General features: G+C 37.9%; 2 protein-coding genes across 5 annotated transcripts in view; both read left to right on the top strand.

Annotated features, from left to right (window-relative positions):
* Nucleotides 1-69: 69 nt before the first annotated feature.
* LOC112152619 (cytochrome P450 2F2) lies at nt 70-15,648 on the top strand. Of its 4 annotated transcripts, none has more exons than XM_024282302.2 (11): nt 70-261; nt 4,373-4,535; nt 7,301-7,453; nt 7,526-7,686; nt 10,978-11,046; nt 12,064-12,168; nt 12,398-12,533; nt 12,626-12,711; nt 13,508-13,609; nt 13,710-13,851; nt 14,884-15,648. In XM_024282302.2, the coding sequence occupies exons 1-11, from the start codon at nt 100-102 to the stop codon at nt 15,069-15,071; spliced, it is 1,467 nt and encodes a 488-aa protein (XP_024138070.1). In that variant the 5' UTR covers nt 70-99; the 3' UTR covers nt 15,072-15,648. The 4 variants fall into 4 exon arrangements, with proteins under 4 accessions (XP_024138070.1, XP_024138069.1, XP_024138073.1 ...); XM_024282301.2 differs by lacking the exon at nt 70-261 and adding an exon at nt 1,926-2,174; XM_024282305.2 differs by lacking the exon at nt 70-261 and adding an exon at nt 2,518-2,535.
* A 958-nt stretch (nt 15,649-16,606) lies between these two features.
* LOC112152618 (cytochrome P450 2F2) overlaps nt 16,607-19,242 on the top strand; it is a 10,602-nt gene continuing 7,966 nt past the window's right edge. The window contains exons 1-2 of the mRNA XM_024282300.2: nt 16,607-16,894; nt 18,085-18,247. Coding sequence (XP_024138068.1) covers nt 16,622-16,894; nt 18,085-18,247 — 436 coding nt within the window. The 5' untranslated portion in view covers nt 16,607-16,621. The remainder of the gene's footprint in view (nt 16,895-18,084; nt 18,248-19,242) is intronic.

Below are 19,242 nucleotides of genomic sequence, written 5' to 3'. Positions count from 1 at the left end.
AGGGGGGCAGTGGTTGACAGGATGCTTATCACTGAACTGAACCACCCTCTTAACTGCAGCTCAACCACAAATCCCACCAGTTCAGTCATATTCACAACCATGTTTGTCTCGTTGATCCTGCTGTGGCTCTGTATCTGTATCTTATTCCTCCAACTGAGACCCCGGAGGCCCAAGAACTTCCCACCAGGACCCCCTGTCCTGCCCATGCTAGGGAACCTTCTGTACCTGAGTTTAGACAATCCTTTGAAGGACTTTGAGAGGGTAAGAGATTCAAATGTATGAAATGTATGCTGTATTAAAAACGATGCAACTGTCAGCTACGAATAACTGTTATCTATTAACTAGTAGACAAAAACTTTCAAAACGAAGATTCCCGAGTTTCTTGAGATCAACGGTCCTGCTTTGACGTCATGTCTATTAAGAAAGATCACAAAGGTCTCCATTACTGATTTCGCCATGATGAGGATTGCACCAGGCCAGAGCAATGGAGCAGCGATGATGAGAGTTAGGCCCGCCCACTGAGTTTGATGGAGTTTGACAGATTGCATTTGAATCTTGAATTTTGGCTCTTTCGAGACTCCATAAAATAAAGTATATTTTCAGTTATTATCTGAAAGAATTGACAAAAAAGTGATATTACAATTGTCTCCTGGCCCCTCCTCCCCCCGGGTTAGGCATGGTTGCACAGAAGCCGGGTGTGTTTGTGTTGTGAACCAGTGAACCAGAATAACTCTATCTTGATATCCCATCATGCCTTTGTTTACACTCTCTCCTGTTAGCTTATAGCTCCTCAGAACCCCTAGCTAACATTAGCGTAGCAAAAATAATCTTGGAGTTATCCAGCTGTACAGTTTTGAGCCAGATTACAGCACTGATGAGGAAAAGGAAGACATCATTTGATATATTTATCTACATGTGGAGGATATGGAAACATAGCAGTTGTAGCATCACAAACCCAAGCTTTTTCAAGCTTGTAGTTAAAATGATTTGTATGAGGCATGTATAAAGCATGTCGACCGTTGGAGTCAGCAGCTCCTGATTTAACACGATTTGAAGAAAGAAATACTCAGAAACACAGTTTTAATCTTAAATTATTTTATGTATGTCCTACATCATGAAAAAATCCTAATAGAACATCTTAAAAAAAACAGCAAAAACATGATTTTAATTATAATGGGTCTTTAAGGAACTGAAATGCTCTTCTGGGTCAGAGTCACTGTGAGTTTTAAACCAACATTCAAACAACGGTGCAGTTCAGTTTGGTTTTATAAAGATGTTTATCTACACCAAGATTAACAACCTTTTTCCTCTGTCAATTTAAAACATAATATTTTATAAAACAAAACATCACAAAAACATTTGAACAAAAATGAAAAGAGGCAAAAGATTTTTACCCCTCATGCCTCATACAAATCACTTTAACTACAGTATTTACCTTTGACCCATAAGGTCACTTGATCAGTGACTCACTCCTATCAGTCATCCACATTTACACCCCTCCTTTTCTCCCCTCATTTACACAAGAACAGAATTTATCCAAAAAAAGTGAATGTTGTGACCCAACCCAATGCCACCATGATGCTCTTCCTCCTCTAAGCTAAATTTTCTTTTAGGTAAAAGTTTTCTTTAACATTGTTTTCTTAACAAATGGGATGAAGCTTTAATAATCTCTTTTCAGTGAATTGTCAAGAACTAAAAGAAAACTGACGTTTGGGGAAAAAAAACTATTTAAATGTGAGGTTCACTCTCTAGTTTAGAGACACTTCTACATGGAAAGTCTTCTCCTTTAAAAAACACAACATGTAGGGGTTTGTCTCTTTGTGAGTTCTCACCTCTGAACCATCCACTTCCTGCTGGAACCATACTGGAACCTATCACGGTCTGGAAGTTGAAATTCCTGTTTATACAGTCACAGAGGGGTTGGGGGGGCAGGGCTAACAGCAGAGCTGAGCCACCCTCTTTCTTCAAATCAACCCAATAGTTCGGAGCTCTGGCGTCAAGTCTATGCAACCATGTTTGCTTCTCTGTTGCTGCTCGGGCTTTTGATCTTTGTCCTCATCTTCCTGCTGAAACCTCAGAGACCAAAGAATTTCCCACCGGGACCCCCCACCCTGCCTGTGCTGGGAAACCTTTTGCACCTGAGTACAGATGATCCTCTGAATGATTTTGAGAGGGTAAGGACATTCTGCATGGACTGGGGTTGCACTTATAAGAAAAGAAGAACAGTTCCTGCCAAGGGCGGAGTGGGTAATCGGGAGAGTCGGGAGGATTTCCGGTGGGCCGCTTCATTCAGGGGCCGGTCAGTCGTCGTCATGGAAAATAAATTCACGGTAGAACATGAACAAATCTTTTTTGAAGAGTTCGTCCGTCCCTTTAAGAGGTGGCACCGTCAGTTTTGGAGCTACAACTTAACATAAAACACCCCTTTTAAATGACGACAGTTGGTTGAGTCCACCAGACATGTCTGGGCCGGACCATTAGACGGTCTTTGGGCCAGACAGAGAAGCGGCCGCGGGCCAGACGAATAATAAGTCGGTAAATAAATGTTTGAGGAGCTGTAGTGGTTATGGGAACGAGCGGTATGAGCCAATAAAACATAGTGGCGCGGGTTCAGTTACTTTCTCCGCTGTTTCTCTGCAGTGGGGTGGGGCGGGACTCCACGCGCGCGCTCTCCATCTGCTCCACAGGTGAGAACACGTGGGAGGCAGAGCGGCCGCGAGCGAAAAGCTTTCTAATGACGCAGACAGCGATGCGTTTTAATGTAACATCACATGGTTTGTAAGCGCGGTTACAGCAGTAATCTCTCCAAACACCGCGATAAAAACACGAGATTCTACTGGAGTCACGCGCAGCGTCTGTCCGTCCAAATTAGACGTCTAGCGGCGTTATTGATCCTACAGGTGTATATGCTAGGTGTACCAAGTGTTGATTATCAAAGAAAAGTGCAGGACATTTTAATAAAAGGAGCGGGAATGAATAAGGATGGCAGCACTTGAAAAAACAATAATCAGATATATTAACTGAAAGCTCATATTGTGCCCCAACAATAACAAATTGTCTGACATAAAATGTAAAATTAATTAAAGTGAATTTGAACAATATGATTTTTTTATTTCAACATTTATTGCCCTTTGAAGTGAGACCATTTGATTACTCTTCATTTTGGTTCTTAACAAGAGCTTTGTTTATTAGCTTATTTGTTTATTCCCTTAAAATGTATGAAATAATTGCAAAGACACATTAGTATTTATTGATAATGTTATTTTAATGTTGGAAAGGGTGTAAAATTGAGATATTGTTTTTAAAATTATTCTAAAAAAAAGATTTAGAAGAAAATAAAAAGATACATTTGTGTTTAAAATAGTTATATGTCATAAATTACCAAGGTAAAATATTGATTATTGCAATGTTTACCATATTCCAATAATGTTGGTATTGTGAGCCATGTATCGTGAATCCCATCACATCATGAGTTACTCTGAGATTACCAGCCCTAATACTGACACAATATGACATTTTCACAGATGGATACCTAGATATGGGACTGACACATTCTCATTGAGCTTTTATTTTCCTACGTTTTTTGTCAGATAACCACCTCCATTCTGAAGTTCATTTTTCCCCATCCCAAACAGAAATCAGTTTCTGCAGTCCAACAGAAACGCAGAAAAACAAAAAGCCCAACAAAGACTGGCTGCATTTAAATGAGAGCTTGACAAAGGGAATGAAGGGAGAAAAGGGCTGGAAGGCAAAACTCAACTTCACAAGAAGTTTAGAGTTTAAAGATTTACAAAAAGGCAAGCAAACAAAAATAAACCTTAAACTATTTAAAGACCTACTCTGTTTTTAACATGTTCTTGTGGCAGTTTTCTGATTATGGAGAACACACTTTAAGACATTTCTTTATTTAAATTGTTGTTAATTAGGAACAGTTGAAAAAAATGCTCTTGAAAAAGTATTTATTTGTTGTGAATGAGTTGCAGTGGGTTGCAAGAAGGAGGTGTGAGGGGTTATAAGCTAGTGGGAGAGCATGAAAAACAAAGAGCTCTCAGCAACAGGAAGTATTACTCTGTACCAATGGTCCCGCCCACAGTTCAGAGTCAAATGCTGCTCAAAATACTCTACAGAAACTATGTACTAGAAAAGATTTTTTTTTTTTCGTCATTTGCCTAAAAATCAGCATAATCATAATTAAAAGATCACTGGGAATACTTTTAGAATAGACAAAAAGATGGTTGGTGTGGGTCTTAAGACTTTTTTCTGCATATTTGATTTAGAAGCATTTTGATGCAACAGTGGATTCCAAGTCTCTGACCAGGCACTATTACTTGGCCAACATGTATTTTCAACACAAACATTGCTTCTTTCCCAGCTGAGGAAATCCTATGGAAATGTCTTCAGCGTGTTCATTGGCCCACAGCCTGCTGTGGTCATCAATGGGTTAAAAGCCATGAAGGAGATACTGGTGATTAAAGGCACAGATTTTGCTGGACGACCCCAAGATATGTTCATCAACCATGTCACTCAGGAAACAGGTACTTCACTTAAGCTTCATTTTTGTTCAAAAGTCTTCACAGGATTGGAGGAATATTTGCCTGTAAACAAGGTTTTAGGTTAATTTTAAAAAAATAATTTTCTTCCGAAGCTGAATATCATAAAATCCAGGCATGAAAACAAAATGTCTACACATGTATAACAAGCCTGCACGGTTTTCTAAGGCAAGGTTCATTCCATTATTGTTACAGTGAATTAAAATGAAGACCAAGAGTTGCTTTATAGGACTAGTAATGGGGTTGTGGGTCTTTTTCGGTGTTAACTGTATTCCGCCTTATAGTTACCATTTCCAAATGTTTTGGCGTGTTTTGAGCAAGAAATATGGAAATAAAACAGCATTTTTGTGGCCAAATTTGGCAAACCTGTCTCTTCTGGGTAAAAAGCTCAGTTTTGGTCACGTGGTGCGTGTGATGTCACCAGGGTAAACATAGCAAGATGGCTTCTCCTTTGCGTGTCGGAGCTAGCGATAGCTGCAATATTTCAAGGTCCACAATTCTGTCTTTAGACTCAGATTGTGGAAACATTTGTTCTGAAAGTGACGCTGATTCAGAGGCGCCGGTTGTTTGTGGTTTGAGGACTGTAAAGCCCTATCAAATTGAGCTGGCAGCGCGTAAAGTAGGAGCTCACAATCTGGTAATGACACTGACAGTGACGCTGAGAATGCCGATGAAAACGAAAGCTGTCAGTTTATCAGAGCCATGCTCGAAGCTGGAAGACGTGGAGCATCTCGTGAAGCTTTATGTACAGATCGGAACCTTTTGGCGACTCTAAATCAAATCATCAATGACACTGACTATTCGGGTCGGTAATGCAGAGTTTCATATGCAAGATAAAGAGCTTAGAGATATGTTTGCAGGACCGTCCACCACTTTATTATTTATTTATTCACTTATTTATTCACTTTATTCACATACCCGGAAAATCTTTCACCACCTTACTGCATGTCTCTGACATGCGCAGAAACCAAAGCAGAATGTAAACAGTGCTCCATACGCCCCGTTCTCCACGTGAATCGTCCCGTTTCAACACACAACAACAACAGGGGATGACAACAGTGTGTCGCGTTAGCTAAGTACACTGAAAATTCCGAAAACGATTTCTCTTCAGATGAAAGCATCAAACAGAAATGAATGAGATCTGATCTTTCACGGAGGAAGAAATGACTGGAAGTGGACCGCTGCGAGTGTCGGTGGTTTTATCAACGGATCTGCAGAGATCCTGCTAGCCACCATCAATGATTAATAAACTGCAAATCAAACAAAGAAACTTCCAAACATGTGCAATGTTTTAAACATTCAGTTTACCTGTTGAAATCAGAAGCTTTTCACAGTTTAGTCGGTCTGGTTCTGCTCACAGTGTTCATTCGCAATAGGCTCATTTCGATTGTAAATCTCGTAAATTTACGACTTCAAAAATCATAATTTCATTTATTTTTTTGGTGGCCCTAATACTCCGTCGTACCATAACATTGATGATTATAGAATTCAACTTTGCCGCAGCGCACACACATACATGTATCTGCAGACACCCTGGGTCCGCCTGCATTCCGCCGCTGGTGCTGTCTCACTCACATGACGTCAACCTGTCACGTGACCCAAATCGAGCCGTTTCTGAAGCAGGGCAAAATGCGAGTGTGATTTGTCGTTGATTTTGTCAAATTCTGCAAAAACCTGCGTTTGTCAACAGTAATTATTTGTTATTTTGGATACATTAGAATATATGGAATATATCTGGATACGCATTTTAGCTTTGTCCCAGCCCATTACTAGTCCTTTAACAGGAAGAAAAGCATTCGGCACTATGCTGGTACATGTTAAGAGGTGAATTCAACAAACCTGGGAGGTAAATCCAGCTCACCTTTTCCTCAGTTGTTGTAGTGTAAAAGTCTTTTCTTCATCACTGAACAAACATTGGACATACTGTACAGTAGCTAAGGCGTAACCCGTGTTTTATGCTCAGCAGCTTTCAAAACAAAGTTTGTTTGGTCTTTTTTGCAGTTTCTCTTTTCCTCGTGTTCACAGGAGGTTTATGTTACTAATTGCAGCAAACCCTTCAGTAAATTATTCAGTCCCTTTATAATTCATGGTTTTTAATCACTTCCTAGCTTTTTTGCTTCTTGTTTCAAAATTATTTTTACACTTCTAAAAATGTCTTTTTTTATGTTTAAGGGTTTAGGAAAATATTTAATTTAATTCAAAAATACATATTAAACAGAAAGTTGCTAACAGGGATAGACACAAGGTTTCATCCTAAGATACAACCCTGGGGTACCACAGGGCTCCAATCTTGGTCCTCTATTGGTAGATGAATGATCCTTTTCATCACTTTCCCAAACGCTTTAAAATAGGGAAGTATTACCATTCAGAGACATCCATTACTTCGTCCTTTCTAAAGATGACAATGGAAACTGCAAAACTACAAGATTAAGGAAGTTAAATGTTACACAAATGTTTTTCTTGCACAACGTTTTAGGGATAAACCCCTAAGATTATCTTACAGTGATGTTGATTGGTGTCAAAGCAATTCCTCTTTAAACTATTGTTTTTTTGTTCTTAGTAATAAGATTAATTAAGCCTAAATATTTTTTTATTAGTTTTAGAGAAATGTTATTTTCCTTCTGATAAGGTATATTTGCAAAGTGAACCAATGTCTGACTATTTTAATCTTTACTAAAACGATAAAGATAAAACAAATAAATTTTTTTTTAGTTATTAACTCAATCTTTTCTCTTTCCTCGTACAAACAGGAGTGGTCATGGAAAACTATGGTACTGTTTGGAGAGAACATCGTCGCTTTGCACTGATGACACTGAGGAACTTCGGTCTGGGGAAGAAGTCAATGGAGGAGCGGATTCATGAAGAGATTCAACACACAGTAAAGACTCTGGAAAACAGCATTGGTTCGTCACTGCTTGCTTTTACCATTTGTGTCAGATGTTTTATGCTTCAATTTGTGCCATAATATTTTGCAGGAACAACCCTGAATCCTCAGATCATGTTTCATAACGCAGCCTCTAACATCATCTGCCAGGTTCTGTATGGAAAACGTTTTGAGTACAACGACGAGATGATCAAAGTGATTATTAAATGCTTTACTGACAATGCCAAGATGACCAACGGGCCGTGGGCTATGGTAAGTCACAGGGGGTTTTAGAGGGACTGAAAAAGATCAATTTAACGTCATAAACTTTAATGTCTCTTGCAAAGGCAAAAAGGTCATGTACAACAACTGCAAAAATATCCCCATTAGGTGTTACACCTGACTTTGATACAGACATTCAAAATTGTTCAACAAAACATGAAGTTTGAATAAGTGAACTATCTCAACAAGGATTGCAAAGTGCAGGACTTCTATTATTCTTTCTCTTGTTGCTTTTTGCCCGGACTACGTAATTCCCGACAAGTGATTGAAGAGATCTTTAGTCATGTGTTTTTGTTTACAAGCTTTGGTTTGAAACAAGAAAGTCCTCTCGATGGCAATCTGAATACAGACCAAAAGAAAAGTTCAAGGTATGATCCTGAGCGAATTAAGCATCCTCTGTCCATACCAACTGACTTTTCCAACCTGAATACCCCCTTAATTAGGAGCAAAACTGAGTCGCAGATGTATTTTTGCACTTCCACCTCTGTCTATCAGATTCTTCAATAATCATATCTTGGAGCAGCATCAAAGTCCTGAACACAAATTACTCGATACATTTATTTAAAACAAGTTCACCATATTAGAGTACATACAAAAACAATATACAAACTATAAAATCAGTAAGTCTTGACCAAGCAACTCATAACCTCCATTCTTCTTTTCCTTTCAGCTTTTCCTTTCAGGGGTCGCTACAGCGAATCAGCTTCCTCCATCTAACCCTGTCTTCTGCATCCTCTATCCTCACACCAGCTACCCTCATGTCTCTGTTCACTTCATCTATAAACATTCTCTTTGGTCTTCAAGACATCTTGCCTGGAAGCTTTAGACTCAGCATCCTTCTACCAATATATTCACTGTCTCTCCTCTGGACATGTTCGAACCATCTCAGTCTGGCCTCTCTCACTTTACTTTCAAAACCTCCAACATGTGCTGTTCCTCTAATGTAATCATTCCACATCCTATCCATCCTGTCAGTCACAAAAAGAAACCCACCATCTTCCTCTCTGCTTCCTGTCTTCTCCTTAAAGTGCACTGTCTCTAGGTTGAACAACATGGCTAATCTTACCACAGTTAAGTACACATTTCCTTTTATTTGAGCTGAAACTCTGCTGTCACACATCACATGTGACACTGTTCTCTACCCATTCCAACTTGCCTGCACCCGCTCCTTCACTTATTTTCCACACTCTCCAAGACTCAAGACTGGTGACCCTAGATAATTCAAATCCTCCACCCTCTTTATCTTTTTTCCCCGTAACCTCACTCTTCCACTTGGGTTTCTTTCATTCACAAACATGTCCTCCGTCTTGCTGCGGTTAACCTCATTCCACTCCTTTCCAGAAAAAAACCTCCACCTCTCATCTTCTCCTCCACCTGTTCTCTGCTCTTGCTGCAAATCACAATATCATCTGCAAACATTTTTGTCCATTGTGATTCCTGTATATCCTCATCTGTTAGCCTGTCTATCACCATTGCAAACAGGAAGAGGCTCAGAGCTGATCGCTGATGTAATTCCACCTCCACCTTGAATTCCACTGTGACCCCTACAGCACACCTCACCACTGTCTTACAGCCCTCATACTGTACCTCCCCAAAGCAAATATTGCATCTGTAGTACTCTTTCTTGACATTAAGTCATAATGCTGCTCACAAATGTTCACTTCTGCCATAAGCTCTAACTACTCTTTCCAAATGTATGGCTCATCAGCTTTATTCCTCTGAAGTTGCTACAACTCTGTGCATCTCACTTTTCTTAAAAAAATGGAAATCATCACACTTCTCCATTCATAAGGCATCATTTCACCACTTAAGAAGCTGTTGAAGAACCCCATCAAAAACTCCACTGCCATCTCTCCAAGACATTTTCATCCCTCCACCTGTATATCACCAAGACCAAGCCCCTTTCCACTCTTCATCCTTTTCAATGCCTACCTCTCTTTTCTTTAACTAATGATTGTTACTTCCTGCTCAACAACACTCATCTCTTCTATTTTTTGTCATTTTCTTAATTAATCATTTTTTCCAAAATTTCCCTCTTTCCATCACACTACTGAAACCTGTGAATACATTTCTATCTCTTGAACTTAATCACCCTAACCTGCTGTGTGTCCTTCCCATCTTGGTCCCTCTGCCTGTAAAGGTCAGTCTCTCCCTCTTTACTACCCAACCTTTCACACAGATCATCATAAAACCATAGTTTGGCCTTTCACACATCTACCTTTACCTTTTGTTGCATCTCCCTGCATTCCTGTCTTCTTAGTTAGCCTCTTACTGTTTACACTTCTGCACCTCCTCATTCCACCACCAAATCTCTTTGTCAATTTTCTTTTCAGATGACACACCAAGTAGACTCCTACCTCTTTTCCTGATCACATTAGTTGTAGATATCCAGTCATCTGGGAGTATCTCCTGACCATCCAGAGCCTGTTTCAACTGTTTCTTAAAAGTCATGCAATATTCTTATTTTTCAGCCTCCACTACTTTATCTTCTTATCTGCATTTGCCCTCTCTTTCTTTATATTCTTCATCACTAGTCACTGCACACCACCATGCTATGCTGTCTGGAAAAATTCTCATCTACTACTTCTTAATAGTCACTGATCTGCTTCAGATTACACCATCTACACAAGGTGTAGTATTTCTGTGAGCTACTCCCTCCACTCTTGTTGGTCGCCCTATGTTCCTGCCTCTTCTCAAAGAACATACTTCACTTTAGCCATTTGCATATTTTTGGCAAAATCAACCTCCATCCGTACTTCTATGTTCCTCTCCTGGATACTAAACTTGCCTATCACCTCTTTGTCCCCTCTGCTTCCTGCACCAAATGCCCTTCCTGAAACAAACCTTTGTATTTGGGACTTAGTTCCTTAGTGACAAGCACAAGGAGACCCTCGATTGAGCACCTTCATGGCTACATTAACTTTTGACCTCCATTATAAACAGCCATTTGACTTTAAAGTAAAAATGAACTCAAGCTAAAAAAAAAGAGGTAAAAAACACATTTTTAAGTATCACATAACCATAACACTTACCAAGATACAATTTTTGTGGTTTTAGGTTATAAAAAAAATATATATTTTAAATAAATTTTCTCTATGAAAACCACAGGCCATGGTCATTACTGGCTTTGAGAAGCAATGCCGGTTTAAATCATTTTTGAAGTCTCTATAACTAATCATGACACCCTCACCACTGTCTTCTGTTCAGAACAGTGTTAGAGATTTTAGGAAGCAGAATCTATAAATGTGGACAGCTGAAGATTTTACTTTTTTGTTTTTGCAGATTTATGATTCTCTTCCCATGGTTCGAAACCTGCCACTGCCATTCAGGAAGGCCTTTAAGAATTACGAGGTAATGCTAAATTCATTAACTCAATCCAGGCAAACATCCTTCACATTTGAGTGTTTTCAACAGGTCTCAGAAACACAATTTTAATCTCAAGCTTATCTAAAATCTGAACTCTCTAGTGCAGTACTTAGACCTTTTTGGAAAAGCAGGTTAATGGTAGCCCTGTAGTCAGAATTTCACTCTACTTATCCGTACTTTAAGGGGAACCTTCAGCCATATTTGGCCATAAAAAACTACAATCCCAAACTTCTGTGCAATGATGTACACATACAATAGCAAAATTTATCCAAAAGCGTGGATGACTGGAGGTCTACACGCATAGTTCAAGTCCTGCAAACTAAGTGGTGACCAGTGGACAATTCAAGGACTAGCTTATAGTGTCTTCGTACAGGAAGTGAACATCCTTTTAGATGTGAAATCTCCAACAATATAGACATGCCAGTTGGGCTCAAGTTCGGGAAGATATTTTCTCCTAGGCCTAACCCTGTTAACAACAAATAAATTGAACTCAAGACAACAATTGTACAATGGATCTAATGTAGGGAAATACATTGCAACACCTTGTACAGATTAAGAGGTGATTCTCTGTGTCCTCTGAATCACTACTGAACTGCAAAAGCGTCAGTCAGTAGCTGCTGGGGTCCAAGTCAACAACTCCAAGTTCTGCACCATTAGGTTTTGACAAATTCTGATAAAGGACGTGAGTGATACAATGACCACCGGGTGCTTTTGGATAAGCCACTTAAGCTCTAAGGCTCTAAATTTTAGCATAAAGTTCAGGTCTAAATGAATAATCAAACATAGCCATATTACCCTGCACTTCAGAAACTCGAAATAGATCATTTCCTTAAAAACAATTATGGTGTGTTGTAGACAGACCACAAAACCAATCAAGTAAGTAAGTGCAATTCAGATTCAGCTGAATTGCCCAAATAAAGATGCTGCCTGAGAGAAAGTTAGAAGATGCTAATAATGAAATTAAATCTTCTGTTTTTGTCTTTGTGTGTGTTTTACTTTCAGACCTGTAAACAGATCGCTCTTGATATCATCAAAAAACACAAGGAAACCAAAGTCACTGGAGAGCCAAGAGACTTTATTGACTGTTATCTGGATGAATTAGAGAAGGTTTGCCCAAATATGGTTTGAATTCAAGTCAGCTGAATTGTTTAAACATATTAGTTTTCTGAGCTGGAGCTATTTACTTCTCATATATTTATATTGAGTTATTGAAGTGATACTTAACAGAAATTTGTTACTTGTGTTTAGCATTGATTTCAGGTTTCCTTTGATAATACCTGATGCACTACTCATTTTTGAAGCATTGCATTTCACTGGTTTCTGTTGCTGTTTATAGAAAAATGCGGATATGTCCTTTTCTGAAGATCGACTGGCTGGTTACTCTTTGGATCTTTATTTTGCTGGAACGGACTCCATTTCCAACACTTTGCTGACAGGTTTCCTTTACCTAATGGGACATCCACATATACAAGGTATAGCTTAAGAACCAATGGAACTCAAGGTGTAGTTATTTTGGTATTTATCAAGTTTGTTCCAACACATCCAATGTCATTTGATTCTGAAGAAAGAAGTCAGCAAGAGATAGATCTGGTGCTGGAGGGCAAGGATCGGGTCAGCTTTGAGGACAGAAACAACATGCCTTACATGCAGGTGCTAATAATCCATACAGATTTTACCATTTAATTGTCCTTTTATCTATTATTTCGCACATCAACTATTGCTTTCTTCCTTTGATTATCTATTTTTGGGTAGTGGGCAGTATCAGCAAAGAAATCCAGACCTCCTAGTCTTTGTCAAAAAGGACTGAGATCATCCCAGGCCACTTGGTTTGGATCCCCCGTACACCTTTCTTATGTTTAGACATGCCTAGAAGTACTCACTTAGTTGGGGTCTAAGAGGCATTCTGACCAGTTGACCAAACCACTTCAGTTGGCTCTTGTTTCCATAGTTTCCATAATAGCCATTGTTTCCTTACCTTGTTCAAGGATAAAAGTCTTACAGGATTTTATAATCCTCAAGCTCTATAGAGATCTAACTTGCATATACATGAATCAAACCAAATCAGAAAAACAATTCTTTTTTACAGCAGATAATTAAGAGCTCAGGTCTGAAAGTGCTCATTTCCATCACAGACCCAGTCATTAACCATTTAAAGACGTAGATGAAGGTCACAGCTTAATTCAACTCCCTTCATCTATAAAAATGTCAAGAGACCAAAGGTAAAATTCATAAAGCACATCTTGCTTCACAAAAATAGTCATTATTAATTTTCAAAGGTTCTAAAAATATCTTCTCTAGAATTCCAACACTGTCATTCATTCTATTTATTGTCAAGTTTGCTGAATCTGTGAGGTTTTTAGGAATGGGCTGAGCTCTTAAGCTTCTAAAGACCTACACTGCTCCCGGTCAATGTAAGTTTAAGTGTACGTTTTTTTTCTTCATGAAGGCTGTGATCCATGAAATCCAGAGATTTGCCAACATCGGTCCTCTTAGCGTCTTCCACGCCACAATAAAAGATACAGAGCTGATGGGATATTCTATTCCAAAGGTAAGAAACTGTTTGTCAGGTTTTTCTTTTTTTTTTTTACAGAAGAATGAGTGAAGTGAAGAGTTAGTGTCTCCTCTTTGTTCTTTTGGATTATCTTCAGGGCACCATGGTCATCCAAAACATGAGGTCAGTGCTGATGGAGGAGGGGCAGTGGAAGTTCCCTCATGAATTCAATCCTGAAAACTTTCTCAACGAGAAGGGAGAGTTTGTTAAACCAGAGGCATTCATGCCCTTCTCAGCAGGTATGTGTCTGTCAAAAGGACTTTTGGTGATAGTCATCGTAGTTTTCTAACTCTAGACTGAAAACAAAATACATTGATTATTAAGTAGTTTGAAAAATATATAGACTTTGGCCCGATCCGAATACTATCCCTTCTCACTCCCCCTTAGCCCTCCGCCTTCGTTTATCCCTCCGTGCTTGCTCCAAACTGAGGGTGGTAAAAAATATTTCTGACGTGACTTTCTTTCAGGGACGTCATCCAAATCACCTGTAAGCTAGCGTTAGCGCGGAGCTTCCAGCGCTCGAATATACATTACAACAGCAGTTTTATAAATTTAAAAAGGTCACACTGTAACATAAAGTTATTACTTACGTTTAAATGTAAACATCTGTGGTTCAGAGCGTACCAAAGTGAAGAAAAGCGCTTCGTAGCGCCGTGCGGTTTACTCTCGCGATAGCGGACTTTGGACCCCTCTGTTCGGAGTGTGTAGCGTAAAAAATAATAATTCCGGACACGACTTTGACTTCAACTGCCACTCCAAATCAAGGGGGAGGGCTAAGGGGAAGGGAGAAGGGGAGTATTCGGATCGGGCCTTTGATTGAAGAAATGAAAGATCCACTCCAAGGAAAACTGTGTCGCTGGTGATTTTAACACGTTCATTTTTCTGATGATGGACATACATTAAGAAAATTGTGCCTAAAATTTCATTTCTGCATATGCTTTTATTGAACTTGTTGAGAAATTGTAGCAAATTTAAAAAAGATTGTATTTGTTATGTGGATAATATGCTGGAGGGCCATAAGCTCCAAACTCCGCTCCATTCTGATGCATTCACCTGCAGGCAAATAGATCCATAGATCCTCCTCAGAGCTGGAATCCGGCTCAAAACTGTACGGCTGGAGTGCTCCGATATTGCTCGACATTTTTGTTGCACCAGTAATGTTAGGTTGGGGATGTGAGAGAGTGTGTGAAAAGAGAGCTATCGCTAACGTATTCATAAAAATTGTGTGTGGAGTCATTTGTAAAGAACTCTGTGGTGTTTTTGTGTGTCAGGTCCCCGGGTGTGTTTAGGGGAAGGTCTGGCTCGTATGGAGCTCTTCATCATCATGGTGACTCTGCTGAGGAAGTTCAAGTTCATCTGGCCTGAGGATGCAGGAGAACCCGACTTCACTCAAATCTTTGGGCTCATTTTGACTCCAAAACCTTATCGTATGAAAGTCCAGCTGAGGTCAAACCAATGAGCATGTTGACCAGAAAATACTACACTTTATTGCTACTTCCAACTCTTACAAACAAGCTATAATGTTTTTAATCCATGTGTGATCAGTTAATTTTTTACTTCTTTAAATAATTTTGTTTATAAGTAAAGAACATTTTAATTGTGAGACTGAAGAGTTTTCTAGTCACTATAATTTTACCTTTTTTCAGCACACAAAGAGACCAATACAAATATTCTAAAACTAAAAATATTAGCATACATACTCTCCAGTAAAATATTTTTAAGCTTGTCATTTATTACCTATGACTCAACAGAAGTATGTGCAGCTATTTGTCTTTCGACACCTACTCTTATTTTGTTTTATTTTTCACTTGGAGGGAGCAATTTATAGTAGGATTTTTTTTCCAAAAAAAAGCCAATAGTTTAAATAACTACTGCTGACATTCAGATATTCAAAAAATAATGCTGTTGTGTATTTCTCCTTGGAATTATAGTTTACTTGAGTTTGTTGATGCAATAAAAAAAGTTGTCTTCTTTTTATAATTGTTTATTCACTTTGTAGGGTATCTTTCCTAAAATAAACAAAAGCTGAAGCTGTTTTCATGGCAACATATGTTTATGTTTTCTACACACATTGTTGAAATGTCATAAAGCATCTTAAACATTCTACATAGTATTTCTATATGTGGTTTTGCACAAAATATTTGTGAGTTAACCATCCTGAAACAACTTTCCTGTGGTTCCCTCTCTAGTATGACTACAACTTGATGAAAATTTACTCCTTGTTTGTTTTTCATAAAATATAAATAGTTTTCGAGAGATTACTACTTGTCCTTACCTGTTATATGTGAACACGTTTCACTACTAGTATCCTATATGACACAATCTCTAACAAAAAAACTAAATGGGTAGTAAAACCATTAGAAAGTTGTTCTAGTATTACTTCGACAGAAACATAAAAAGTGTGAAAACTCTTAAGACATTTAAAACTTTCCTTTTTTGGCAGATGGTTACAAACTAGGAATGTAAAAAATATTAGGGATTGAAAAATTGATTGGGAAGTGGGAGAAACAGCAGTATCGGTTAGGGATGTAAAAAAAAGATATGTATTGAAAATTGATCGAGCAATTGCAGTATCGTTTGAAAACCACAGATATGAACAAGATTATATTGGTAAAAAGCTCTGAAATCAATCATTGATTTCTGGAAAACTGAAGTTCCTCTTCCTGTTTTTTTTCTACCAATTCAAACAAAAAGACATCCAATCATAAACTTGCTTCTTCCATGTCAATATCTGAAAACATTTCCCTGTCAAATGCCATTCGTTACTATTTATAGCTTTAACTGCTATATGAATAAGAAAGATCTAGATTTTAATGTTTTTGGTAAAAGAATCGGACTGTATCATATTGCCAAAAAGTTAGGTGAATCCTTAATGAATGAATTCGTGGACCACGTATCGAGATATGCATCAAATCGTCTGAGAGGGAAAGACACACAACCCAATTACAAAGGTAAAAACATGATCCATGTCAAAACGTCCCAGAAAACACAGTCAGCCTGCAGGCAGCCATGCACAGACACAGGGGGGCAGTGGTTGACAGGATGCTTATCACTGAACTGAACCACCCTTTTAACTGCAGCTCAACCACAAATCCCACCAGTTCAGTCAAATTCACAACCATGTTCGTCTCGTTGATCCTGCTGTGGCTCTGTATCTGTATCTTATTCCTCCAACTGAGACCCCGGAGGCCCAAGAACTTCCCACCAGGACCCCCTGTCCTGCCCATGCTAGGGAACCTTCTGTACCTGAGTTTAGACAATCCTTTGAAGGACTTTGAGAGGGTAAGAGATTCAAATGTATGAAATGTATGCTGTATTAATGCAAGCCACCATTTAGTCAGAAGTATGTTTAATTTGTAACAGACAAACTGTTAGATCACAGTGTTTTTTTTAGGATTTATGTTGAACTCACTCTGAAGATGGGATTTCTTGTAAATGCAAGCCTGTAGGCAGAACTGCTTCAAACCAGCTCTACAGGTTTCAGAGAATCTGTTAACTTTTACTCTCGAGTTACAAATCTTAGAGATTTCATTCAGACAGGTGAGAAAAGCGTGTGCACTTTACACCTGAAAGGTCAAGGACATGCGGCGCAGCAAAATGACAAGAACGCTTTTTCTTTTTTCCTTTTGTCAGAGATCAGACTCACAAATCTTTACAATTTATCTAAATTAGTTACCATTTTTTTTCCTCAGACGAGACCTTGTTAGAACTTGCAAGTCTTCAGTAGAACAAGCTAGAAGTGTAGACTATCTAATAGATCTACACATCTGGGTCACTAAATCAGACCTTCTTGGCACCTTCCTTTAGCAACCATTAGCTGATCAGTCTCCAGTTTACTTTAATCACTAAATTCATCATCTACAAGTTATTTTTAAACTTTTTAAAATCAATACTGCGCTAACTTAGACTTTTAAACAGCATATTTAAAAAACAAAAACATAAGGGATCTTTTTGATTTTTATGGAAATTAAAATTAATTTTTAATTAGATTAATTTAGCTGTCTTGGACGGTTTTAAACTAGTTCAGCCTTTTACCAACCAAATTATTATTACTTTTTATAATATAGCTCAACAATATAAAACACTTTCTCTTCAATTATTCAGCAATTAAATTGTTGCAAATAATTTAATTCTATTTTTTTTCTGCACCACAGTATTGATGAGTGCAAATATGTCATTCAACTTGTATCAAAACCAATAAAAAACCAAGATAAATAAAAAATAACAATAATCATTAGCCACAAAAATGTATTTTGCACTATGAAAATCACAATTATTGCAGTAGCGCATACCTTACTTATCTTATAAAGGGACAGAAAGGAAGCATTATCAGCGATGAAGGTCTTTTGGAAATAAAGTTATAAATAATTAACCACATAACTACATCTTTTCCATAGGAAGCTTTATAGTCTATTATTAGCTTAAAACAAGAAATGTTTTTTTAAATACCATTTTTCTTTGTTCTCTTTCAGTTAAGGAAAGCCTACGGAAATGTCTACAGCCTTTTTATTGGCCCAAGGCCAGCTGTGATCCTTAATGGGTTCAAGGCCATGAAGGAAGCCATGGTGATCAAAGCCACTGATTTCGCTGGGCGACCCCAAGATCTGTTTGTGAATGATGTTAGCAAGAGGAGAGGTAAAAACAGCTGCTTTTTAGCTGCTCTCACTCTACAGACATTAGAGATAAAGATGTCATGGTGCATTGATTATTTTAGCATGTTCAAATGAAATCTGTACACAGCAAAAATGCAGGTATGAGCTCAAAAGTGCAAAATCATAAATCACCACAAACATCTTTGTCACCTTTGACCCTGTCTCTATCTGTTTAAATTGCATAACATGAGGAAAAAGCTGACAACTCAAGAATTACCTGTACTGTTTGCTATAATGAGTTTAAAGTCTTTATTTAATCAAACTTACATTTATCTTTAAATGCAAAAAAAAATCATTTTGAATAAAGTAAAAGTATAGAAAGCAAATAAAGGAAGCACATTTATCATACATACACACAGGAACTGGGATGCCCGCAGGTCTTGATTCAGTCATTTTTGAGTATCTGCCGATGCAGAGTCCCGATTTGATACTTAAAACACATTTTTTAAAAATTAAAAAATGTAAAAAAAAATAAATAAATAAAAATAGATCCAGGTTTACCCAAATTTGTTTCATATTATTTTATCATTTAACACTTAAACAGAGCAATTTATTGAAGTAGCTTGAACAATCGACCAAAAATGGTGCAACTGTCAGCTACGAATAAGTGTTATCTTTTGGGTCAAAATAGTATGGGAAAAATTGTACATCAAGATATAAATTGTTTCATATCACAATAACGATATATATCACAATATACCAAAATAAAGTATATTTTCAGTTATTATCTGAAAAAATGGACAAAAAAGTAATTAGTTATTTTTCTCTGACTTTTTTTTTTACAGAATTGTCACAAATGAGAGACATTTTTTTAAGTGCACAAGAGTTTCAAGTTTCTATGTAGGAAAATAAATTTTTGCACAAAAGTTCAGCAATAAAACAAATAAACAAATAAAAACGATAGAAGGGAAATGAGACGACACACTTTTCTATCGGCCACATAATATGTATCGTCATATCGTCCAGCACTAGTTCAAA

This window comes from Oryzias melastigma, linkage group LG6 (genome assembly GCF_002922805.2).
Source record: "Oryzias melastigma strain HK-1 linkage group LG6, ASM292280v2, whole genome shotgun sequence".
Classification (NCBI taxonomy): Eukaryota; Metazoa; Chordata; class Actinopteri; order Beloniformes; family Adrianichthyidae; genus Oryzias; species Oryzias melastigma.
Note: the sequence above shows the minus strand (reverse complement) of the source record. Positions and strands in the feature narration are given on the sequence as shown.